Source organism: Salvelinus alpinus, chromosome 6, assembly GCF_045679555.1.
Source record: "Salvelinus alpinus chromosome 6, SLU_Salpinus.1, whole genome shotgun sequence".
NCBI lineage: Eukaryota > Metazoa > Chordata > Actinopteri > Salmoniformes > Salmonidae > Salvelinus > Salvelinus alpinus.
The window spans coordinates 22,629,844-22,656,201 of NC_092091.1; the positions used below are offsets into that span (position 1 = coordinate 22,629,844).

The 26,358-nt window shown below is 42.8% G+C and overlaps 1 protein-coding gene across 2 annotated transcripts in view; it reads left to right on the forward strand.

The window, feature by feature from the left end:
* The first annotated feature begins 8,130 nt into the window (after positions 1-8,130).
* Positions 8,131-26,358, forward strand: part of LOC139578367 (ral guanine nucleotide dissociation stimulator-like 1) — a 35,365-nt gene continuing 17,137 nt past the window's right edge. Inside the window, exons 1-10 of one of the 2 annotated variants that reach the window (XM_071405849.1) lie at positions 8,131-8,373; positions 12,413-12,544; positions 16,846-17,054; positions 17,385-17,459; positions 17,636-17,829; positions 19,288-19,421; positions 19,558-19,877; positions 23,653-23,737; positions 23,847-23,936; positions 24,084-24,170. In XM_071405849.1, the coding sequence (XP_071261950.1) occupies positions 8,329-8,373; positions 12,413-12,544; positions 16,846-17,054; positions 17,385-17,459; positions 17,636-17,829; positions 19,288-19,421; positions 19,558-19,877; positions 23,653-23,737; positions 23,847-23,936; positions 24,084-24,170 (1,371 nt within the window). In that variant the 5' untranslated portion in view covers positions 8,131-8,328. The remainder of the gene's footprint in view (positions 8,374-12,412; positions 12,545-16,845; positions 17,055-17,384; positions 17,460-17,635; positions 17,830-19,287; positions 19,422-19,557; positions 19,878-23,652; positions 23,738-23,846; positions 23,937-24,083; positions 24,171-26,358) is intronic. The other variant, XM_071405850.1, reaches the window with a different exon arrangement.

Below are 26,358 nucleotides of genomic sequence, written 5' to 3' on the forward strand. Positions count from 1 at the left end.
ACAGAAAGACTCAGCTGTAATCACTGCCAAAGGTGATTCTAACATGTATTGAATATTTATGTAAATTAGACATTTCTGTATTTCATTTTCAATAAATTTGCAAACATTTCTAAACACGTTTTCACTTCGTCATTATGCGGTATTGTGCGTAGATGGGGTGATCAAATTTTCAATCAGGATGTAACACAACAAAATGTGGAATAAATCAAGGGGTATAAATGAAGTATTGAGTATTTTTTAATATATATATATTTTTAAATTTTACCCCTTTTTCTCCCCAATTTCGTGGTATCCAATTGTTAGTAATTACTATCTTGTCTCATCGCTACAACTACCGTATGGGCTCGGGAGAGACGAAGGTCAAAAGCCATGCGTCCTCCGAAACACAACCCAACCAAGCCGCACTGCTTCTTAACACAGCGCGCCTCCAACCCAGAAGCCAGCCGCACCAATGTGTCGGAGGAAACATGAGACAAGGATATCCCTACCTAGAATACAGGCCATGTTCAGCACAGCCCAATGACTGGTAACAAACCCCACCGGGCCTTTCGATAGTGGGTCGTTGAACAATCTGAAGCAATAGCAGATCAAGAGAGTAAATCTACAATGATGATGTGGTTTCCAAGGAAAAACAGAAAAGCTGACCAAGCACTCCGCCTTCCCATTTTGTCTTCTTTTCTTGTGCTTTCTTGTGAGGTTAAAATGTTTCCTTTCTAGCTCACTTTTTATTTCTTGGCACTGCAGTCATGTGTCAATACGCCGTGTCAATGGATGTGGGTCATTATGACACAAAGGAGAACTGAATGTGTCTGTCAAAATACTGTCATTTAATTAACAAACTCCCATAGCTACAGCCCATGGAAGGAAACTGACACTCAATAGTCATTCATAGAAATGTGTTTCTGTGTTGACCCAAAAGTACGGAATAATGGTGACTACTACGCCAACCTTTTTAAAATCAAACAGGGAGGGGAGTGGCGGGGCTGATGTCCAGGTGGGCAGTGCAGGGGGGTGTACAGGACAGTGATTAATATGCAGTATTAGGGTGGTACAGTAATCGTGAGAGTAATAGGAGGCCAGACAGGTAGACCCGCGCTTCTTAATTAGGGCTTATAGGCAGGGGGCAGGGGAGAGGATGGAGGGCTATGGGGATACCCCAAGTCACCGTAATGTCTATAAGACATTAGACATGGTTGTATGAGTCATCATAAAACACAGCCCAGAACTGAGGATTTTTTTCCTTGTTTTGGTGCCGAGGGCAGCTCAAAACTATTGACCCCAGATGAACACCGTGGAACACTCCGGATCAGCCTTTAATATTACCTCTCTGAAAGCTTTGGATATAAGTTGCCTTTAGGCACAGATCTAGGAGAAGCTTTGTTAGAGGAAATGTAAAACTGACCTCCGCATGTAAGAACCTTGTCATCCTACTCTTATAGGCAGTTCTAGGATCAGTCTGTATAAGCCATGGTGTAACGTTGCCTGTGTGCTCCGCAAGATTACTGTGAGACAATGCGACCCCAGCCCAGTGGTCGTCCAAAGGGGAGGGGCTCTGAGTGTCTTAGTGGGGTTTACTGACAGGGGTGGTGTTATTCCTCTGGAGCCTGGCCGGCTATATGAATCACTGTGCTGCTGAGGCCAGGAGGCCACTGGTAGAGCCTCACTTAGGGCTCTGGGAACAGTAGATCAGAGACCAGGCTGAGACGGGCTGCTGAGACAGGAGAGAGGAGAGGCAGGGGCAGAGAAAAGGGGCAAGGCAAGAGAGAGGAGAGAAACACAGGAGGAAGGGGAGAAGACAAGAGTGAGGAGAAACACAATCGATGGGGATAGAGGGGAGAAAAGAGCGATGGAAGAGCATGTAGCAGTAAGGAGAGAGTACAGGAAGAAGAGAGAGGAAAGGAACAGGTGGGGGAGAAAGGGGGAATGCAAAAAAGTGGAGCGGGGAGTAACACATGAGGAAGAAGGGGGAGAGGGGTGGAACAGGGGAGAAACATGGAGGGAGAGGGGGGAAGCTGTAATCTGCATGATTGAACAGTCACAGAGATTCCACCTGTTAGTAGGCACTGACTTTGTGCTCTTTGATTGCTCAGCTTTTAGGTTTTATGAAGCTATGACAGATCATAACCCAAAGTCATACAAACAAGCAACTCCTCTGGCATTATGGCACCTGCACATTACATTGGAAAACCCAGTGCTGACTCTGGAGAAATTCACCATTTTACATACACACTGCCCCCTACTGGACACTGGACAGTGTGGTAAAAACACAAACAAACATGCACACACACTAATCTGCATGCACAGACAACATAATTCACACACAGACAGATACAGCAGGACACACGGCCCACCTACACACAGGCACAAATTGTTCCGGACCCAACGTAGTCACAATAATGACAGTAGTAGTGGGAGTAAAGGCATTGGGAAGTGATCACTCCCTGTGTCTCTCAGGCAGGCAGACAGACAGACAAACATTGGATGCTGAGAGGTACTTCCTAGTACTGCTTGCTATGCAGTGATGCAATGACAGAGTTTCCACTGGAGTCGCTGGCTTTAACTGGTGCCAATGCTTTAATAGTGAGGATGAATCTTCTTTGTTTGCTCATGTCAAGCTTAAGGAAGGCACTCAGTGCTATTCTTCCCATCCAGTCCAAAATATAATCATTCTTCCTAAGTTGCACTGAGAAATCTTCTGATGATTAATTGTTTTGGGCTTCTTCTCTTCTGGCTTAGAGGGCTTCTCTATGAGCTCCTGACCGTGCTGTGAACTCTCTATGACGCATACACACACACACACACACACACACACACACACACACACACACACACACACACACACACACACACACACACACACACACACACACACACACACACACACACACACACACACAGAGACAGAGCGAGAGAGCTCTGATAACACCCACTAAACGGCCTGTTCTCCAACAGTACAGTAGACTTTCTCTAACAGTGACTTCTTGATCCTCATCACTTGAACAGAGCAGCTTCAAACCATCCCACACGGTCTGGTCCCATACGGTAAAAAAACAAAATCTTTGCTCAAATGCATGTAATGCCTGACAATATTCCATAAATGAATGGCTGTGACATCTAGTCTACAGGGTGGCCAAAGTGGTTCCTAATTCAGCTTCTTAAATTACTCTTTAGATATTAATCAATGGAAGATCCTTTTTTTGGCCACCAAGCCAAAACTTTGGCAGTGATATATATATATATACTGTATATATATATATACTGAAAAATATATATAAACGCAAGATGTAAAGTGTTGGTGCCATGTTTCATGAGCTAAAATAAAAGATCCCAGAAATGTTACATTCAAACAAAAAGCTTATTTCTCTCAAATGTTGTGCACAAGATTGTTTACATCCCTGTTAGGTGACCATCACGGTCACCTAACAATCCCCAGTTTACAATTGGCTCATTCATCCCCCTCCTCTCCCCTGTAACTATTCCCCAGGTCGTTGCTGCAAATGAGAACGTGTTCTCAGTCAACTTACCTGGTAAAATAACGGTAAAATAAAAAAAAATAATACAAAAATTCTCCTTTGCCAAGATAATCCATCCACCTCACAGGTGTGGTATATCAAGAAGCTGATTAAACAGCATGATCATTACACATGTGCACATTGTGCTGGGGACAATAAAAGGCCACTCTAAAATGCTACAGATGTCTCAAGTTTTAAAGGAGTGTACAATTGGCATGTTGACTGCAGGAATGGTATGGGAAGGCATAAACTACGGACAACGAACACAATTGCATTTTATTGATGGCAATTTGAATCCACAGAGATACCGGGATGAGATCCTGAGGCCCATTGTTGTGCAATTCATCCGCTGCCATCACCTCATGTTTCAGTATTATAATGCGCTGCCCCATGTCGCAAGGATCAGTATACAAATCCTAGAAGCTGAAAATGTTCCAGTTCTTCCATGGCATGCATACTCACCAGACATGACACCCATTGAGCACGTTTGGGATGCTCTGGATCGACATGTACGACAGCATGTTCCAGTTCCCGCCAATATCCAGCAACTTCGCACAGCCATTGAAGAGGAGTAAGACAACATTCCACAGGCCACAATCAACAGCCTGATCAACTCTATGCGAAGGAGATGTGTCGTGCTGCATGAGGCAAATGGTGGTTACACCAGATACTGACTTTTTTTTTTAAGGTATCTGACCAACAGATGCATATCCGTATTCCCAGTCAGGTGAAATCCATAGATTAGGGTCTAATGAATTTATTTCAATTGATGGATTTCCTTATATGAAGTGTAACTCAGTAAATCTTTGAAATTGTTGCATGTTGCGTTTATATTTTTGTTCCTTATATTTGAAATTGTTATGGTGAGTAAATAATGTACTTTTGATTTCACCAAATTTTTACATTCTGTCATAAAGCGCACATGTTACATTTGATAAAAAAGAAGTTATAATTTCAAGAGTAAAAAAAAAAGATGAGTAAGTGCCTGTCTTCAGCTTAATAAATAAGGAAACAAATCTAGTGCCCTTGTTGTTGTGTGTGTTTTATTATTTTTTTATCAATAGAAAAATATACTATTCATTGTACAATGCCCCGCAATATTTCAAAGTGTAGGTCTAGGTCTTGTGGTATTATATGTCTCTACAGTGGATTGGTAAAACATCTGGGAAATTAATCTCCTTGTGACAGGGGGAATAGAAGCTTGTGTGCAACATTTCTAGCCTGTCTATCTATGGGTAACAAGGGTGACGTGTTACGCTCGACCTGCTCAGTTTTTCACCACAAAACACCAGAAAAACGGCAAAAAGAGTATAACCAGCTCAACTGCTTTTACACTATGATTTGACTATTAGATGTTCAATGTTTCTTTTCAAATAAATATTTTAAAAGGAATAGTTTTAAATATCTGTTTTAAATGTATTTTTTCAGTTTGGGGATGTCTGATCTGTAAAACCCTCTGCTCTGAGATGGCTATAGTTAGTACGTTCTATTTTCTCTGTGTGTGCTGCTGAAGTCCTGTCCCCTTGATGTAGAGTTTGATGGTTCCTCTCCCTCTTATTTCCTTTCCTATCCGTTCCTTTCATTTCCTATCCTCTCCGTTCCTTTCCTTTCATCTCTTGTCCAGTCTTGTCCTTTCCTCCCTGAGTTGTATGTCTCTAGCCCAGCCAGATCAGCCAGTCAGGTACGAGAAACAGCAGGCACTGTGGAGTCCGGAGGCTGCAGGCAGGAAGATTTCCTGGAATGTGCCTTTTTCCCCACAGTGGAGCAAAAGCAGTGCTGTGCACCTCCTGTTTTTGTCCCGCTCCACTCCACGCTGCTGATCCCTGTCCTGATTCTGTGGCAGGGAGACAGAGGGGAGGATGGGGGAGAGTGATGTGGGTCCACAAGAGGGAAGGCTGGAGGCTGGGTGTCCAGGGGTCAAACCAGGGGGAGAGCTGACCCCTCTGTGCAGTACCCCAGTCTGTGCTGTGTATTTAACATATCAGGTCTCAGGAAGAACAGCACCCCTCCTTTGGCCCCTCAGACAAACAAACGTCCTTTTCCACAGACTTGCTCTGGACTATAATATCTGTTGGCGCAGCAGTAAGATCTTAGTACTGTCAGTCAAAATGATTTATCATCCCAATGCAGCTGACACAGTACAAACAGTCTCTTCTTTAATCTGAACACTGCAGCTGGGAAATTCCACTGTAACAGAGTGACACTGAGACTGATTTTTCACTTTAAAATGTATGTCAAACTAAAACCAATGATTTCAAATTTAAACAAACCATACAACTCTGTGCACAAGGAAAACATTTAACAATTTCCACAGACAATTTTACAAAAACACATTTACTTGAAGAACAGTACAGATGTAAAGTTTGGTAACAGAATGGCGATTTGTGCTGTTTTTCTGTTAACATTCTCTTGACATACATTTTAAAGTGAAAGAATGGAGTCTCAGTGTCACTCCGTTACCGTGGAATTTCCCAGCAGCAAACTGCGTCCATTGCATCATAGATCTTAGCCCTCTCTCTCTGCATCCCAAACCAACTCCTTGTGAAATGGAAGATGTGTCCTCATCGGTCCAGTTAATCTGAGCCGTGTCTGTCACCGGGGGCAAACTACCTGCCATCCACGACACCTACAGCACCCGATGTCACAGGAAGGCCAAGAAGATCATCAAGGACAACAACCACCTGAGCCACTGCCTGTTCACCCCGCTACCATCCAGAAGGTGAGGTCAGTACAGGTGCATCAAAGCTGGGACCGAGAGTCTGAAAAACAGCTTCTACCTCAAGGCCATCAGACTGTTAAACAACCATCACTAACACAGAGAGGTTGCTGCCTACATACAGGCTTAAAATCATTGGCCACTTTACTAAATGGATCACTAGTCACTTTAATAATGCTTACATATCTTACATTACTCATATCATACTGTATTTTATACCATCTATTGCATCTTGCCTATGCCGCTCCGTCATCGCTCATCCATATATTTATATGTACATATTCTTATTCCATCCCTTTTGATTTGTGTGTATTAGGTAGTTGTTGTTGGATTATTTGTTAGATATTACTGCACTGTCGGAACTAGAAGCACAAGCATTTCGCTACACTCGCATTAACATCTGCTAACCATGTGTATGTGACAAATAACATTTGATTTGATTCGATTTTAACTCCTTGTGAAATGGAAGATGTGTCCTCGTTGGTCCAGTTGATCTGAGCCGTGTCTGTCACTTTGACAGAAGAAGTGTTGTGAGCAGAAGGATGACATCATTCCCCTCTGAGATCAACACAACTGTCCCCAGGGGAGAGCCAGGGGGCACATCCTATCCCACTGCCTGTCGATGCTTCCCAGACCTATGGAGACTGATGAGGATGGTGGATCAGGCCAGCCTGGGAACTGGCCTCCAGACAGGGTACACAGGGCTTCCCTGGACTCCTGACCCTCCAGACAGGCAGTCTCTGGGCCCTGGCCCCACCTGCAGCCACCCTGAACTAGTCTGTTTGGGGATCAGTAACGTCATGGCTGGCTCCAACTGACACTGTGTGTGACGTTGTGTGTGATGCTGTGTGACGTGTGTTGCATGGGCCAGTGTATGAGAGTCAGAGGACATGGGCCACGGCATGACCAGCCTACTCTCCCACAGAGAGAAACCCCTCACAGGGCTCCCATTGTCCTCTAGCAGCCTAGTACTATTAGTACAGTATATGGCTCACTCAGTGCATTGTGTGGCTGAAGTTATTATATGAGACATACTACTATCGATCATCCTAATAGCTTCATAAAACTCTCCAAATATTTAAACCACCTTCTGATTTCAATCTCTCCACTGACTCACACAAGTGGTTGACTACGTGTGCAAACACATACACAGTGGAACAGTTGTTGACTACTCTCCCACACATACACTATTCACAAACAATACACAGTAGTGACTGCATCGCCAGCCTTCCTTGCATTTTCTTAAAGGTCCAATGCAGACGTTTTCATCTCAATATCAAATCATTTCTGGGTAACAATTAATTACCTTATTGTGATTGTTTTCAATGAAAATGGTCAAAGAAACAAAAATAGCTTCTTAGCGAAGATACATTTCTAAAGCAAGAATGTTGCTAGGACTGTCTGGGGTAGGGAAAAAACTGAAAGCTAGCTGTTATTGGTTTTGAACTCCTTTCTTATTTGCCTAGTTAAGGAAAGGTTAAATAACAACTAATTAACCTCCTGGGGATGTCACCAGGCAGGCCAAAACTCCATTCCATAAAAACAGGCTGAAATTTGAGGTTGATCGTTTCAAACAGCTCTTACACTAAAAGGGCATTATCATCATTTTCACAATTTCACAGTATTGTTCCAAACTCAGTGTGTAAATATATATAAAACACAGGCAATCACTTTTTTTTTTTTTTTTTTTTTTTACTTCGTTGGGCATTTAATCACAAACATTAATGCAAAATTTCCATGAAAATCTCAGTAGTTGCTAAATTATTATTTTATGATTTTTCTCTATTTAGTCAGATTGTATCTAAAATGAAACATTTTAAGGGGAAATGGGAATGAGGGGGGTTATGGGGAGGACCGCGAGTGCAGTAGGCGGAGCTCAGCTATTCAACAGCGGGACGAAGGAAGAGGATGTGTTGAAAGACAGGAGGAGGATGAGGATTCGAAAGCGGGGACAACACAAACAAGAGAGCTGTGACTGATTGTGTGTGTAGTAGAGGAGAGTATATTTTACAGAGCAGGACCGCGCTGTATGTTGGTGGGAACTGGAAACATTTCTTGCCTGGATGGACTGTTAGCATCTTTTGATGCTGTCCCCGGATTATGAGAGAAGCGCTGACAATGAGATTCGCCTGGAAAGATAAAATGGTAAAAAGTTACTCCGTTTTCCGTGCTGCAGACTTTTGTTGATTTTGCGGTTTGAGAGTCAGCTTTTAGGCTTAGGAAAGTAGCGGATAAAGGAAAGGAGGAGGGGACCGCGAGGGGGATACATTTGAACATTTAGTTATATTTGTTTTCTCACCCTCGACGCCATCGTGGTGTACTTTGAATAGTCTTCATTAATATCTTGCGCGTAAACGTTTTGCGTAAAGACGCGCTCTGGAAATCTTACTCTGGCCTAATATGCTAGTTCGTTTTTCGCTGAAGACAAAAACACTTGTCTCCTAGCCGAGAGTGAAATGAGCCCTGAGACGATCTCTCTACCGGTCCTAGTTGCGTCTGGAGCAATCTGAGCACAAAGCCAACACCAGATAAGTCCAAAGACTTGACACCGTTGTTGTTACCTTGAGCGTATTCTTTTCAAATATAGGTAATAAAACCAGTGTGTGTTATGTGATGTTGTCAGTAGGGGGTTTAATACATACTGCTCCTATATTTGCCCGAGTTTAATAGTCTCTTCTGTAGTCTGCATTCCACCTCCACTGGATTGCAACATCCTTCCAAACTGGAGCCTGTCCAGCAAGTCTGAAATGTGAGTTTATATCTTGGGGCCATTTAATATACCTTGTAGTATCTAAACTCATTCTTATTCACAACTGTATTTTTCTCAGATTTGCAATTGTATTATAGGCCTTTTAGATGGGTCCTTTTTAGAGGCTAAAATGTACACTGTATGTAACTGTGCATAACTTGTTTGATCTCTCTTTTTACAACTCCGCCCAGGGCCTTTGGTACACCATGTGCCCCAACTTGGTCTACAAAGCAGGTAGACCTTTAAACCCCTGTCTGAAAAACATTTCTGCCTGGCACAAAAAAAGCAGTCTCTGTGCACATACTGTGGACTCAGCAGGCTGGGCCAGTGAGCAGAAGGACCTCCTGATATTGTTTTGGAGTGGACTAGACTACATAACTCACTGAGTGAAGTATTTAACTCACAGAGTGGCAGCACTGTACGGGAAATTAAATGGGAAATGCATACATGCTGGGCCATTTTATCTCCTGCACTCAATTACTCCTCTGTGGCCTTCTTGCTCTCTCTCTATTTCTCTTTCCACCAGAGCCCATTGCCATCACACACTGTTTATCAGTGTCTGGCTGATTGTTTGGGGTGGGTTTCCTGCCTGGCCCTGTGTGCTTTGTTTTTGATAGAACCGAAACAGCCACTCACAACCGCCCCGGGCTAAGTGCCATTGGCCTTCAGAGCTGGCCATTGAGCCTGTTAACAGCAAGTCGTGACCTTTTAACTCTAGCTGCCACCACTCTGTTTGGGGAGAGAGTGGACTTTGTCCTGCTGTTGTGATGCTGGTGGAAAGTGAGAGTGTGGACTTGGCTGGAGTGCGCTGTCATCTAAACAGCTCCTCTTTATGGGTTTAAAATGAGCCCTGGTCGCCGTCACACTGGATGTGGCTCTGTTGCCTGCCTTCGTCCCTAACTGGGCATATTTTTGAATTTGAGAGGGTAAACTGCTGTTCTGTGTCTGTGTGCTCTGCATAACTGATGTGTCGCCAAGATGGATTCAGAGACAGAGAGTAGAGACTGCACCGTGAGGAGTACGGGTTGAGAGCTTTAACTTCCTCGGTGTCCAAATCACTAAGTACTTAAAATGGTTCACTGACGTGCACAGTCGTGAGAAAGGCGCTGCAGCTCCTCTTCTCCCTCTGGAAGTTAAAGGTTTTACAGCCGCACCATTGAGAGCAACTTGACTGGCTACATCACTGCTTGGTATGGCAACAGCACCGCCATCGATCGCATGGCGCTGCAGAGGGTGGTGCGGACAGCCCAGTACATCACTGGGGCTGAGCTCACTGCCATCCAGGACCTCTATATCAGGCGGTGTGAAAGGAAGGCCATGAAAATCATTATAGACTCTAGCCAGCCAAGCCATAGACTGTTCTCTCTGCTTCCGCACCGCAAGCAATACCGGTGTATCAAGTCTGGCACCAACAGGCTCCTGAACAGCTTCTGTCTCCAAGCCATGAGACTGCTAAATAGCTTAAGGAATGGCTGCACAGACTGAGTTGACCCTTTTATTTTTGTACTGTCTTTATGCACACTCACAGGACTCTACACGCACACTGACACTCCAACACACACATAACATGCACACATTTGTACTGACTACGCAAACACACTCACATACAATCACCATTTACATTGCTGCCACTCAGTTTATCATATATCCTGATGCCTAGTCACCTTCCCCTATACATACACTATACATACACCCTATTGAACACCTTTGGGATGAATTGGAACGCCGACTGCGAGCCAGGCCTAATCACCCAACATCAATACCCGACCTTACTATTGCTCTTGTGGCTGAATGGAAGCAAGTCCCTGCAGCAATGTTCCAACATCTAGTGGAAAGCCTTCCCAGAAGAGTGGAGTCTGTTGTAGCAGCAAAGGGGGGACCAACTCCATATTAATGCCCATGATTTTGGAATGAGATGTTCGACTGGCAGGTGTCCATGGCACAGTCCATCACCACTAAGAGATGCTACTGAAATTGTATATAGTTATATTACTTAAAAGATGGTGCAACACTAATCAAAATGATCTTATTTTAGAACAAATGTGCTTTCTCCCGAGTCGGATAGCGGTCGCTGTCTGCGTTTCTGAAACATCACTGCACTGTTGAATTGGCGCTTTTTCCTAGACCATGTTGCTATGTGCATTATAGCAAAGTTAAACAGCATATTGGGGTTGAGAACAATGCGGCGGAGGCAGCAGCGGAATGAGAAGATGAGAACAGCCCTTGTCTTATTGTCTATGAAAAGTGAGGAGAGGAAACCCCAACTTAATTAGGTCTTTAATCAATAGTCTAACTCTTAAATATGCCTGGCTTTATAAACTATCAATATATCTACAGAAATAAGACAGATCTTGCTTCTGCTGCCTGTTTGAGTGTTTGTTTAATAACCTACTGATTCCGTGAGCACCAAGCCTCACACAACCACATGTCTGATAAAAATTTCACAAATTTGGCTGTTATTAATCTTTGCTTTGATGTAATAAAGGCTTTACACTTTTTTGGTGTTGTTAGAACACCCTGTCTGGTATTATTTATCATTTATTTTGTGTTTACACGCTTCCAAATTGTCAAATTATATTTATAATAATAACTCTAATTTTTCTTGATCTCTTATTATTATTATTATGATCATTATAATAAGTAATTTCATTATCATTAGTAGGCTTAGTCTAGCAGCCTTGTATAACCACCATCACGCTGTAGGCCAAAGAGCGCATCCTGTTTAGTCTTAATACAGTAACTTACTTAGGTCTATATTTCAATATTTATATAGGCTACTGTATCAATCATTCTTTCATGTCATCACGCACCATATGAGTCATTCGTGATTTGAAATGCAATCAAGCATTTTTGTTTTAAAATAAAATTAAGCGACCCTTGAATAATTAGCGTAAACAATAAATAAACCGTTCCATTTCGGAAATTGCATTCACGAATGAATGCTGCTGTTTTTAATGTTTTCAAACGCAATAACAAGGAAACAAATTCCACAAATTAACTTTTAACAAGGCACACCTGTTAATTGAAATGCATTCCAGGTGTCTACCTCATGATGCTGGTTGAGAGAATGCCAAGAGTGTGCAAAGCTGTCATCAAGGCAAAGGGTGGCTACTACATGATTCCATGTGTGTTGTTTCATAGTTTTGATGTCTTCACTATTATTCTACAATGTAGAAAATATAAAAAAATAAAGAAAAACCATTGAATGAGTAGATGTGTCCAAACTTTTGACTGGTACTTATACTTATATAGCTTTATTTTTTTTCTTCATTTTGGATTATGTGTGTATTGTTTTGCTAGGTATTACTGCTCTGTTGTAGCTAGAAACACAAGCATTATGCAGCACCTGCAATAGCATTTGTGTACGTGGCCAATAAACTTTGATTCGTGGTCCTGTGTTCTAATCTAGAGGATGGTTTGTCTTTGTGTTAACAGCTCATTATGGCTCTCCCACAGAGCTCGGTGCAGGACCGGGGGGAGGAGGTGGAGGAGGGGGCCATATACAATGTGAGACTGAAGAGGTGCCAGATCCAGCAGGCTGCCAACAAGGGAGCAAGATGGCTGGGGGTGAGTGGACCACTCTGCTCTTTCACTACAACACACTGATTGAAAGCAAGCGAACTTGTGAGAGACCTTGTCAGGCTCAAACAATAACCCTGCTGAATGCATTATGTCCATAGATAGATTTAATCTTGGACAGATATTGGACAGATTGTATTAATTTGCAGAGTTGTATACAGTTGAAGTCGGAAGTTTACATACACCTTAGCCAAATACATTTAAACTCAGTTTTTCACAATTCCTGACATTTAATCCTAGTAAAAATTCCCTGTCTTAGGTCAGTTAGGATCACCACTTTATTTTGAGAATGTGAAATGTCAGAATAATAGTAAAGAGAATTATTTATTTAAGCTTTTATTTCTTTCATCACATTCCCAGTGGGTCAGAAGTTTACATACACTCAATTAGTATTTGGTAGCATTGCCTTTATATTGTTTCAGGTAGCCTTCCACAAGCTTCCCACAATACGTTGGGTGAATTTTGGCCCATTTCTCCTGACAGAGCTGGTGTAATTGAGTCAGGTTTGAGGGCCTCCTTGCTCGAACATGCTTTTTCAGTTCTGCCCACAAATGTTCTATAGGATTGAGGTCAGGGCTTTGTGATGGCCACTCCAATTCCTTGACTTTGTTGTCCTTAAGCCGTTTTTCCACAACTTTGTAAGTATGCTTGAGGTCATTGTTCATCTGGAAGACCCATTTGCGACCAAGCTTTAACTTCTTGACTGATGTCTTGAGATGTTGCTTCAATATATCCACATAATTTTCTTTCCTCATGATGCCATGTATTTTGTGAAGTGCACCAGTCCCTCCTGCAGCAAAGCACCCCCACAACATGATGCTGCCACCCCCGTGCTTCACGGTTGGGTTGGTGTTCTTCGGCCTGCAAGCCTCCCCCTTTATCCTCCAAACATAACAATGGTCATTATGGCTAAACAGTTCTATTTTTGTTTCATCAGACCAGAGGACATTTCTCCAAAAAGTACGATCTTTGTCCCCATTTGCAGTTGCAAACTGTAGTCTGGCTTTTTTATGGTGGTGTTGGAGCAGTGGCTTCTTCCTTGCTGAGCAGCCATTCAGGTTATGTTGATATAGGACTCGTTTTACTGTGGATATAGATGCTTTTGTGCCTGTTTCCTCAAGCATCTTCACAAGGTCCTTTGCTGTTGTTCTGGGATTGATTTGCACTTTTCGCACCGAAGTACGTTCATCTCTAGGAAACAGAACGCGTCTCTTTCCTGAGCGGTATGACGGCTGCGTGGTTACATGGTGTTTATACTTGCGTACTATTGTTTGTACAGATGAACGTGGTACCTTCAAGCGTTTTGGAAATTGCTCCCAAGGATGAACCAGACTTGTGGAGGTCTACAATATTTTTCTGGGGTATTGGCTGATTTCTTTTGATTTTCCCATGATGTCAAGCAAAGAGGCACTGAGTTTGATGGTAGGCCTTGAAATACATCCACAGGTACACCTCCAATTGACTCAAATGATGTCAATTAGCCTATCAGAAGCTTCTAAAGCCATGACAACATTTTCTGGAATTTTCCAAGCTGTTTAAAGGCACAGTCAACTTAATGTATGTAAACTTCTGACCCACTGGAATTGTGATACAGTGAAATAATCTGTCTGTAAACAATTGTTGGAAAAATTACTTGTGTCATGCACAAAGTAGATGTCCTACCCGACTTGCCAAAACTATAGTTTGTTAACAAGAAATTTGTGGAGTGGTTGAAAAACAAGTTTTAATGACTCCAACCTAAGTGTATGTAAACTTCCGACTTCAACTGTAAGTCTATAGGCTAATTCATTGTGCAAAGTTTATGGCAATAGTTTTGTGGATAGAGCTTGTCAGCTTCATTGTAAGATATACAGTAATACCAATTTGCAATCACAGGGTGTCTCATCCTGCACAGGCCATATAAAAGACAACAGTTTCATGAGTAGCCTACTCAACTGTTTAGCTAAATGGGATTTCCTGATTTGCCGGTTCCAACTGCCATCATAATTCTTCTTTCCCTGCATGTTGCATCCTGTAAAAGCAAGGCATATAGAGGAGTACAACTATGCTACATTAACACATGACAGTACATATTCTGAGTACTGGAGCATTATCCAGGCCGTGAGTGGGAGTAAGTGGGTGTTCTATATATGTGACCTACCAGCTCGATTCAGTTTTAAGTAGCAACATTTTTAATTTTGTTTTTTTACATTGGATAAAAGTATAGACTCAGAGCTAGAAAAGTGTATATCATACACTACAGTTGAGGAACAATGGGAAATTAATTCTGCTTTAAAAGTTGATAAACTTGTAACCCCACTTCTGAGAAAATGGCTATTGAATGTTTCGGTACACCTTCTGGACAGCTCTTTTTTCGTCTACACCCATTCACCATCGTTCACACCCTCTTAAGCCTTAGCCCCACCCATCTCTTTAAGGAGTCACATGTGAGGCCATGTGTTTAACAAAGTCAGTACGGTAGTGTACTAAACAAACAAAGATTTCAAGATTAAGGCTGGTTTATACTACGTTTATCGACATGTCTGTGGACAGTTGTCGCAGTGACATCATGAACATTCTATTGTCGTCCAACATCAACAACAACTTGTTATAAACACAAAAACGACAGACTGCATGACATCTGCAGCCTGGGGTCCAAAATAACATAACTGGAGTATTTTAACACCAATAACCCATCTGTTTAGAAATTAATTTAGTGTATGTCAATCTAGAAAACCAGGCAACTAAAAACAACTTTCTAAACAATGTTTTGGTTTGTTCCTAGCTTGTTAGCTAGCTAGCTAATGTTAAGTTAGCTGGCTAGCCAGCTCAATAATGACCATATCATAGCTGACAATGCCTTAACTTTAGCAAATGTGTATTAATTATTACAGGAATATAAACTCACATCAAGATCATTATTTACAAGTTAATGGTGAACTAATTAAAGAAAATAGCTTACGGTTGTGAGTGTGACAAAATCAAAGCAGGGCATTCTGCCAGAGAATTTTAGAACTTGGACAGTGTCTCGTTGGCCTAACATTATATCCTAATTTGACTTCAGTGCAGGTCATGTTGTTCTTCACAATACTGTCTCTGGTAAACACACACCATATCAAATAAAATCAAAGTTTGTCACATGCACAGGATACATACGGTGTAAATGGTACAGTGAAATGGTTACTTGCATAGTGGAGTCTTTTGTTTAGACATGTAGCTAGCTAGCTATTATACTCTGCTTTCACCGGGCATTCCACTGATTTCAAAACTCGGTCAACTTGTTCCGTGACAACAACATTGTTGATTGCTGTTCCAGAAGACTTTACAATGTCTGGTTCAATGAAAATGTTTTTACCTAAATCCGGGGTTTCCTCATCGTCTGATTCATTTTCAGAGTCAGAGAGTCAGCATGGCACGATCGTCCTCCAGAAAGTGGAGAGCAGTAGCAACACTTTTGCAGTTCTTTGTGATATCTTTCAAAAAAGACGCGATAGAAACGATTACCTGCATTGCAGTGCTAGCTGTCCCACTAGAGATCCTGATTCGAGTCCAGGCTCTGTCGCAGCCGGCCGCGACATTGGTGTGGCTGGCTTCTGGGTTAAGCGGGCATTGTGTCAAGAAGCAGTGCGGCTTGGTTGGGGTGTGTTTTGGAGGACGCACGGCTCTCGGCCTTCGCTTGAAGTAGTGACAAGACATACACCTAGTTTTCTGAAATGAGTCACATATGAGTAAGCCAGTGAAAGCAAGATGTTGTCTTTCTGTGGTTGTTGATGATTGTAATCCCCTCATTTATTTAGTGGGAAAGCAAGATAACGTAAACGGTGAGCCACACTGGTGCTTTGTTTGTTGTGGCATTGCCCATAGGGTACCATCAGAAGAAATGTTATACAAATGCAAATAGTGTGAATGTGCATGTATATCTTTGCTACTCGACAGTCAGTACATTTCCAGTGGCTAGATGTTTGCCAGAGAGCAGTGCTGACTGAGAGTAAAGAGCTAGTGAGTTTGACTAAATGCTGTCCTCTTTGCTTCCCTCTTTGAGCCAGTGGACGGGGTGGAGGAGGGGCACAGATTGGAGAGTTTCCTGTTGTAGCATGCAAGCAGCACCAAGTTCTCCCTTCCTTTTCTCTCTCTCACTCTCTTCACTCCCCTCATTCTTCCCAACAGACACCATACTCGGACACATCTTCTTCGGAATTCAATATAGAGTGCCCTTTGTCTCAACACCTCTCCATCTGTCCCTCCATCTCCCTCTCCCCCATTCTCATCGTTCTAATATCCCTGGTTCTTTCCATCTTGTCGCATCGCAGGCGGAGGGGGACCGGCTGCCTCCCGGCCACACTGTGAGCCAGTTGGAAACCTATAAGATCCGGAGTATCCGGGCGGGAACGCTGGAACGTCTGGTGGAGACCCTGCTGACTGCGTTTGGAGACAATGACCTCACCTACACCAACATCTTCCTGTCCACATACCGCACCTTCGCCAGCACGCACACTGTGCTGCAGTTGCTGCTAGACAAGTACGTCTGGTACTGGGCTGGGGGCCCATGGTGGCTAGAGTGTATAGCAGGAGCTGACAACAGCTGGTCCTGGTGGGACCTAGTGTGTGCCGGCTTTTGTCCCAGCCATAGTGCTATAACACCTGGTTCAATAATCAACATGATTTTGATTAAGTCACGTGTAAGTGTTGAGCTGGGACAAAGCGTGTACAGACTGTGGCTCTCCAGAACCATGGTTGAAGAACACTACTGCTCTACATTGAGAGGCTGAGGAGACTTACTGGTCTCACTGCTTTTAGACTGATGGTAGACAGTGGTGCTGAATTTTAGTTTTTTTTGTCTTTCTCTCAGATATGGAATTCCAGAGGATAGAGAAGGACAGATTGAGCGATGTAGACCCTTTGAAACCAAAGGAGCCATTCGAACGTAAGATTTCTCAATGTCTCCTGCTTGCTTTTTACTTAGTCTGTCTGTCTTTCCATATTGATTCAAGCGCAGTTGTTACTTTGTAGCTCCCCAGTCTGCCATGCTCTCTGTCAGCAGCAGCAGCTTGCTCCCAGCAACCCTCCTTGACACTCTGCCCCCTCCATCATCCCCCTCAGTGCCCTGGCCTCCATCCTGCGAGTCTGGCTGGACCAGTGTCCAGAGGACTTCCAGGAGCCTCCATCCTACCCCTGCCTCCACAGGGTGATGGCCTACCTACAGAGGGCCCTGCCTGGATCGGAGCCCATGCGTAAAGCCCAGAGTCTACTGGAGCAGCTGAAGGCTGAGGCCAGTCTGGATGTAGACTCAGAGGGTGGGTGAACAGTAAGATATCTAGTTAATTAGTACTCTATCCTCCAGAGGTGTGGACTCGAGTCACATGACTTGGACTTGAGTCAGACTCGAGTCACAAATATGATGACTTGCAACTCGACTTTGACTTTAACACCAATGACTCGTGACTTAACTTGGACTTGAACCTTTTGATTCGACCTGACTTGATACCCTCCCCAAGCCCAAATATTAAAAATGATGCTATTAAAAAAGTGTGCAGCGCATCAACTCTTAATTTAACAGATTACAGTTTGAATCTGAACAGCAGCCAATCAAATTGTGCCAGCTGAGAAAAAGTTGCGTGTGGCAGTGCAGAGGAACGTTGGCGAGTGAATTCAGATGGAGCCCTTGGAAAGATGATACCCAAAGTTATTCTTTTTGGATATAAAGACTACGCTGTATCAACAAAAAATGGATTGCAACTTGCAAAACATGCGAGAAGAAAATGGCAGACGGACGCGCAACAACTTCCAACTTTGTTCGACATTTGAAGCTGCGCAAAGAACGGTAAGTCATGACTAATGTGGCCGACAGCTATATCATTCATAACTTTGCCAGTTTGCATGTTGGCTAATGTAACGTTAAATCAATGAGCATCCACACAGTCAGTCAGTGCGGGAACGTGATCATTGCACCCAAGATTGAGCTACAACTGGCTAGGCAGTTGGTAGCCTAAATCCTGCCTGATGTTACTGCTGGTCCTAAAGCCATTGACATATGTTAGCCTACTGTAACCACACACACAGTTTGTGTGTGTGTGTTAAGGTTGGGTGATTGTGAACAAGCCTACACCTGCATTGCTTGCTGTTTGGGGTTTTAGGCTGGGTTTCTATACAGCACTTTGAGATATCAGCTGATGTACGAAGGGCTATATAAATACGTTTGATTTGATTTGATATATCGCCCGAATGCGCCCCCATAGCGATCCTCGATAGTCGATCACTATTGGGGGGAGGAGGGTCTTTCTTATGGCTACTCTTGTATTTCAATGGAAATATAAAGTTTATTTGGAAAGTAATAAATAATATATTTTTTAAAAGCATTCATGATTTGCATAAATGTAATATACTAACTATTACTCTTGTTAAAAATATGAAATGGTATTACATTTGGTGAAGAGCACATTATGACTTGTTTAGGACTCGAAACTCAAAGTTTAGGACTTGAGACTTGACTTGATACTTGTTGGTCTTGACTTGAGACTTGACTCGGACTTGCCTGTCTTAACTTGGGACTTGACTTGGAACTTGAGTGCTAAGACTTGACTTACTTGTGACTTGTAAACCAATGAATTGGTCCCACCTCTGCTATCCTCTCTCAATTCTTTAGTCTTTTTATATTTGTGTATCTCTCCCTTTCCTTCCTTTCTCTCTCTAAATACCTTTCTCTCTGTTTGGCCTTCCATCATTAATCTGATCATTACTCCTACTCCTGATAGGTTTTTCTGGTGGTTTCCACGGCAACAGCTCCTTCTGCTTGGCTGAGGATGAGGGAGTAGAGATTGATGTCCAGGAAGGCTTCCTGTCATTTGATGCAGACTTGGTGGCCGACCAGCTGACCTATATGGATGCGGTAAGAGAAAGGCTGAGGGAGAGAGTCTGTGTGGGAGTATGGGTTGCCAGGTTGGATTGTTTGTTTTTTTACAATGCAGGATAAATATAAGTTATGTGTTTTAATACTAATTGTTTCATTGTTTGTCTGTTTCCAGTTGTTGTTCAAGAAGGTGATTCCTCACCACTGCCTGGGCTCCATCTGGTCCCAGAGGGATAAGAAACAGAACAAGCACAGTGCTCCCACCATCCGTGCCACCATCACCCAGTTCAACGCTGTGGCAGCATGTGTGGTCAGAACCATACTGCACCGACAACAGATCCGCCCACACCTCAGGGCACGGGTCATCAAGCGCTGGATAGACATCGCTCAGGAGTGTCGCATGCTTAAGAACTTCTCATCGCTGCGTGCCATTGTGTCTGCTCTGCAGTCCAACCCACTCTACAGACTGAAGAGGGCCTGGTCCTGGGTGCCCAAGTGAGTCTTTCTTTCACAACCTGGGTGCATAATGATTAGTCATTATGTTGCGGTGACCGTATTACTGGCAGTCATGAGTCATGACCGTATTAAAATTCCATGTGACCGTTGAGTGACTAATTTACAGCAAAGAATAGTTACAGGGGATTAATGAACCAATTCAAAGCTGGGGATGATTAGGTGGCCTTTGGTCAGATTGGGAATTTAGCTAGGACACTGGGGTTAACACCCCTACTTTTACAATAAGTGTCATCTTTAGTGACCACCGAGTCAGGCCACCCATTTAACATCCCACCTGGAAACCCACACCCTACACAGGGTAATGTCCCCATTCACTGCCCTGGGATATTATATAGACATTTTTAGACCAGAGGAAAAAGTGACTGACCAGAACCAACCCTGCTTAGCTTCAGAGGCAGTGGGATTCAGGGTGGTGTGCTGCTGGCATATAGGCATAGGCGATGCTGTTGGTTCATTGCCTAGTAATTGTGCATATTTTATACATTCATAATGAATAGGCTGACACATTACCTTTAGCTACAGAATATCTCACCATCGGGAGTTTCCATCTCCTCTCTCCTTCCTTCCTTTCTCCAGTGCGAAGAGATAGGGACTGTCAACAGTTTAATGAAATGTGTTTCGTTGTGAAAACATTTTACTGTTGATGTTTCGAAACAGATTTCACTAGGTTTCCCAAATGAAGCACTGGGTAAATGCAGGAACAGGGTTGGAGAGTTTGGGCAGAATATCACCTGTCACGCAGCAAGAGGCTGCATGCTCCTCAAACAGTGGTTGATGCCTGGAGTGAAATTACCGGACTAGCCTGAAAAACAAACCAGCGGGAAAACGGCCTCCATTCATTATTTCAGTGCATATGGATGACATGTCTTTTTGTTCCTGTCCCTGTCCCTGTTCCTGCCCATTTGATGATAGGCCATTCTAAATCAAAACTAATTTAGCATATTAGTAAAGACAAGATTAAAGTTAGAATAGAGAAAATATGATCACTTGATAAGAGTGATTGCGGTTTATTATCTATGCATAGTCACTTTACAAATGACCTTGACTAACCTGTACCCCCGCACATTGAATCGGTACCGGTACCCCCTGTATATAGCCCCGTTTTTGTTATGCCATTTTCTTGTTCCTTTTTTAAATAGATTTTTTTACTTTGTTTAGTAAATATTTTCTTAACTCTATTTCTTGAACTGCATTGTTAAGGGCTTGTGAGTAAACATTTCACAGTAAGGTGTTGTTGTATTCTGTTGTATTTGGCGCATGTGACAAATAAAATTTGATTTGAAAACCGCATGTCCAGCCTGAGACAAACAGAGCTCAAGCTTTTTTTGCTTCTTTCTCAAATCATCAATAGCCTATAGTCACCTCATGCAGCCCATGTAAGTTTAGATTTTTAAGACATTCTAAGGTTTGTATCATTAGCAACTAAAGTTGCCAAATATCTCTAAATGTAGCATATATGACCTGTTTCAAATGATCACGTTTATGCTCAACATAGCCACTTCATATGCGCACTCACGCCGGAGTGGGAAAAATATCCTTTCTATTTTTATTCAGCTACGTTCAATTATTTTCTTCTTACTACAAAATCATATAATAGCCTATAAAATAATGTCACGGGACTTATAAGCATATCGTGTCAGCTAAATGAACAAGCCTATGGCATGGTGCATAGCCAGATTACATACAGTAGGCCAACTCATATTCTGTTCCTCTGAAAAAATCAAATTTATTTATATAGCCCTTCTTACATCAGCTGATATATCAAAGTGCTGTACAGAAACCTAGCTTAAAACCCCAAACAGCAAGCAATGCAGGTGTAGAAGCACGGTGGCTAGGAAAAACTCCCTAGAAAAAAATCAACTATTCATATCATAATGTTTCTTTAGACTTGCGTAAAAAAAATGGATTTATTGTGATGGTGTATATACAGTGGGGAGAACAAGTATTTGATACACTGCCGATTTTGCAGGTTTTCCTACTTACAAAGCATGTAGAGGTCTGTAATTTTTATCATAGGTACACTTCAACTGTGAGAGACGGAATCTAAAAAAATCCAGAAAATCACATTGTATGATTTTTAAGTAATTCATTTGCATTTTATTGCATGACATAAGTATTTGATCACCTACCAACCAGTAAGAATTCCGGCTCTCACAGACCTGTTAGTTTTTCTTTAAGAAGCCCTCCTGTTCTCCACTCATTACCTGTATTAACTGCACCTGTTTGAACTCGTTACCTGTATAAAAGACACCTGTCCACACACTCAATCAAACAGACTCCAACCTCTCCACAATGGCCAAGACCAGAGAGCTGTGTAAGGACATCAGGGATAAAATTGTAGACCTGCACAAGGCTGGGATGGGCTACAGGACAATAGGCAAGCAGCTTGGTGAGAAGGCAACAACTGTTGGCGCAATTATTAGAAAATAGAAGAAAATAGAAGAAGTTCAAGATGATGGTCAATCACCCTCGGTCTGGGGCTCCATGCAAGATCTCACCTCGTGGGGCATCAATGATCATGAGGAAGGTGAGGGATCAGCCCAGAACTACACGGCAGGACCTGGTCAATGACCTGAAGAGAGCTGGGACCACAGTCTCAAAGAAAACCATTAGTAACACACTACGCCGTCATGGATTAAAATCCTGCAGCGCACACAAGGTCCCCCTGCTCAAGCAGGCGCATGTCCAGGCCCGTCTGAAGTTTGCCAATGACCATCTGGATGATCCAGAGGAGGAATGGGAGAAGGTCATGTGGTCTGATGATTCAAAAATAGAGCTTTTTGGTCTAAACTCCACTCGCCGTGTTTGGAGGAAGAAGAAGGATGAGTACAACCCCAAGAACACCATCCCAACCGTGAAGCATGGAGGTGGAAACATCATTCTTTGGGGATGCTTTTCTGCAAAGGGGACAGGACGACTGCACCGTATTGAGGGGAGGATGGATGGGGCCATGTATTACGAGATCTTAGCCAACAACCTCCTTCCCTCAGTAAGAGCATTGATGATGGGTCGTGGCTGGGTCTTCCAGCATGACAACGACCCGAAACACACAGCCAGGGCAACTAAGGAGTGGCTCCGTAAGAAGTATCTCAAGGTCCTGGAGTGGCCTAGCCAGTCTCCAGACCTGAACCCAATAGAAAATCTTTGGAGGGAGCTGAAAGTCCGTATTGCCCAGCGACAGCCCCGAAACCTGAAGGATCTGGAGAAGGTCTGTATGGAGGAGTGGGCCAAAATCCCTGCTGCAGTGTGTGCAAACCTGGTCAAGAACTACAGGAAACGTATGATCTCTGTAATTGCAAACAAAGGATTCTGTACCAAATATTAAGTTCTGCTTTTCTGATGTATCAAATACTTATGTCATGCAATAAAATGCAAATTAATTACTTAAAAATCATACAATGTGATTTTTGGGATTTTTGTTTTAGATTCCGTCTCTCACAGTTGAAGTGTACCTATGATAAAAATTACAGACCTCTACATGCTTTGTAAGTAGGAAAATCGGCAAAATCGGCAGTGTATCAAATACTTGTTCTCCCCACTGTAACATTTATTTATTCTACTTTTTTAAATGTAGATGTTTCAAAGGTGTGCATTAGCGGCTTGTATGCATGGAGGCCTGGAGACCGGAGCTCTTTTGCATGACAATAACCAGCTGACCAAAATGTCATGACTGCCACAGCCCTAGTCACAACTCGTGATAGAATTCCTATGCATTCCCAATTTGTTCTAACCTTTCTCTATGTAATTCCCCCAGAGACAGCATGTCTACGTTTGAAGAGCTATCGGACATCTTCTCAGATCACAACAACTACCTGACCAGCCGAGAGCTGCTGATGAGGGTGAGACTCTGCTCTGTTAATACCATCATATGAGAGGGTTTGGTTTTTGGTGTAGTGATTGTGTGAATGTCGAATCACTACTACAATCAATCTACTTTTTCCCATACAGGAGGGCACCTCTAAGTTTGCCAATCTGGAAGGCTGTGCTAAGGAGCACCAGAAACGCACTCACAAACGACTCCAGCTGCAGAAGGAAATGGTGAGAGATGGAGCAAGCTACAAGCCACTGTCAGTTTGAGGCCCAGTTTTTTTCCGTTTCAGGAGGGGAGTCAAAGTGAGATAAGCTTGGCTGTGCCTGCTGATGTATCGGTATGATTTTGAACCATTGCTCTGTCTCTCCTCCCAGGGTGCCATGCAGGGGACGATACCTTACCTGGGCACCTTCCTGACAGACCTGACCATGTTAGATACTGCCCGGTCAGACCTAGTAGAGGTGAGCCTTACTATCATCCTACTCACTCATTCTGTTTGGATGTAGACTTCTCCTGTGTGTGTTGTAGGGATTGGCATGAGTACTCAAATGGACGTCAAAACCCGATCTTTAAGCAGAGATCTTTTTCTTTCTTCAAATACTGTAAAACTATTTGGTGGAATGTGCTTTGTGGCTTGTACCAGAAAAACAAATGTTATTTTGTCTTAAAGACAACGTTCATTTGCTTTGTGTCCATTTGTACATGTGCATTTGCGGGGCACAACAAAAAAGAAACCAAGGCAAGCAGCACACAGTTCTTCTCCCTAAATTCCCATTCACCTCAGTGTCTCACTCCCTCAATTGCATTCAGACCGCTCCCTATACACACACATGCTGAGTTTCCACACAATCTCCTGTTAGGCCAACAGAAATAAATGCCTGTAATAACAGTAGGACGGTGGGGGGGGAAAAGGCCTCTAACTTATGGGATACACAAGCTACATTCCTTGCCAAATGATGACAGTTTTATCACAAATTCAAAATGGACAACAATGAGCTGCTGTTTTGGAATAATTGTGTCACGTCTGTTTTCCACAACTTTGAGAACTGCTAATGCCATTTTAGAATTGGTTAGCCTAGGCTATAACCTCTCTAAACATAGATAGGTTCCACACTGAAAATAGGCAAAAACATTAGTTTGATAAAGACAGAGCGTATTTTCATCAGAATCATTAAAACTAGGCCGACTCACCAAATGGATGTTGTGGCTGACTATTTTTATTCGACCTATTAACTAGGCAAGTCAGTTAAGAACAAATTCTTATTCACAATGACGGCCTAGTAACAGTGGGTTAACTGCCTTGTTCAGGGGCAGAACGACCGATTTTATACCTTGTCAGCTCGGGGATTCGATCTAGAAACCTTTCGGTTACTGGCCCAACGCTCTAACCACTAGGCTACCTGCTTCCCCTATATAGAAGAAAATGAGACCGATTTTGGTTTGTAACCCTGACATTTATTTTCTTTCAATGCCCCAAACTAAGCCCCGTTTCAAATGATCCCTCTTTGAGAATAACTGTTTCAGATCACCTCGCACTGGCAACTTTTTTCATTTGTAAAAATATTTTATTCTGTTATTGTCTTGACTGTGATAAGGGCTTGGGAAATAAGAGTCTTGTCTGCTACATTAACAAAACATGTCTGTCATTGCACAGCCGTAGGCTTCTTCAAGTTAGCACCACTGCTGAGGTTAGTGCCTTTTTTGAAGACTGTGTTCCACAATATAATATAACCAGTTGATATTAGGCTTTACATAAATTCGTCGGAAATGGCAATATCTTTTTATTCTGAATATACAGTGCATTCGGAAAGTATTCAGACCCCTTGACTTTTTCCACATTTTGTTACGTTACAGCCTTATTATTCTAAAATAGATTACATTTTTCCCCCTCATTAATCTACACACAGTACCCCATAATGACAAAGCGAAAACAGGTTTTTAGAAATGTTTACAAATTTATTAAAACTAAAAAATGGATACCGTATTCAGAACCTTTGCTATGAGACTCGAAATTGAGCTCCGGTGCATCCTATTTCCATTGATCATCCTTGAGATGTTTACAACTTCATTGTAGTCCATCTGTGGTAAATTCAATTGATTGGACATGATTTGGAAAGGCACACATCTGTCTATATAAGGTCCCACAGTTATCAGAGCAAAAACTAAGCCATGAGGTCGAAATAATTGTCTGTAGAGCTCCGAGACAGGATTGTGTCGATGCACAGATCTGGGGAAGGGTAGCAAAACATGTCTGCAGCATTGAAGGTCCCCAAGAACACATTAGCCTCCATCATTCTTAAATGGAAGAAGTTTGGAACCACCAAGACTCTTCCTAGAGCTGGCCATCTGGTCAAACTGACCAGTTGGGGGAGAAGGGTCTTGGTCAGGGAGAACCCGATGGTCACTCTGACAGAGATCCAAAGTTACTCTGTGGAGAAGGGAGAACCTTCCAGAAGGACAAACATCTCTGCAGCACTCCAATAATCAGGCCTTTAAGGAAGAGTGGCCAGACGGAAGCCACTCCTCAGTAAAAGGCACATGGCAGCCACTTGGAGTTTGCCAAAAGGCACCTAAAGGACTCTCAGACCATGAGAAACAAGATTCTCTGGTCTGATGAAACCAAGATTGAACTCTTTGGCCTGAATACCA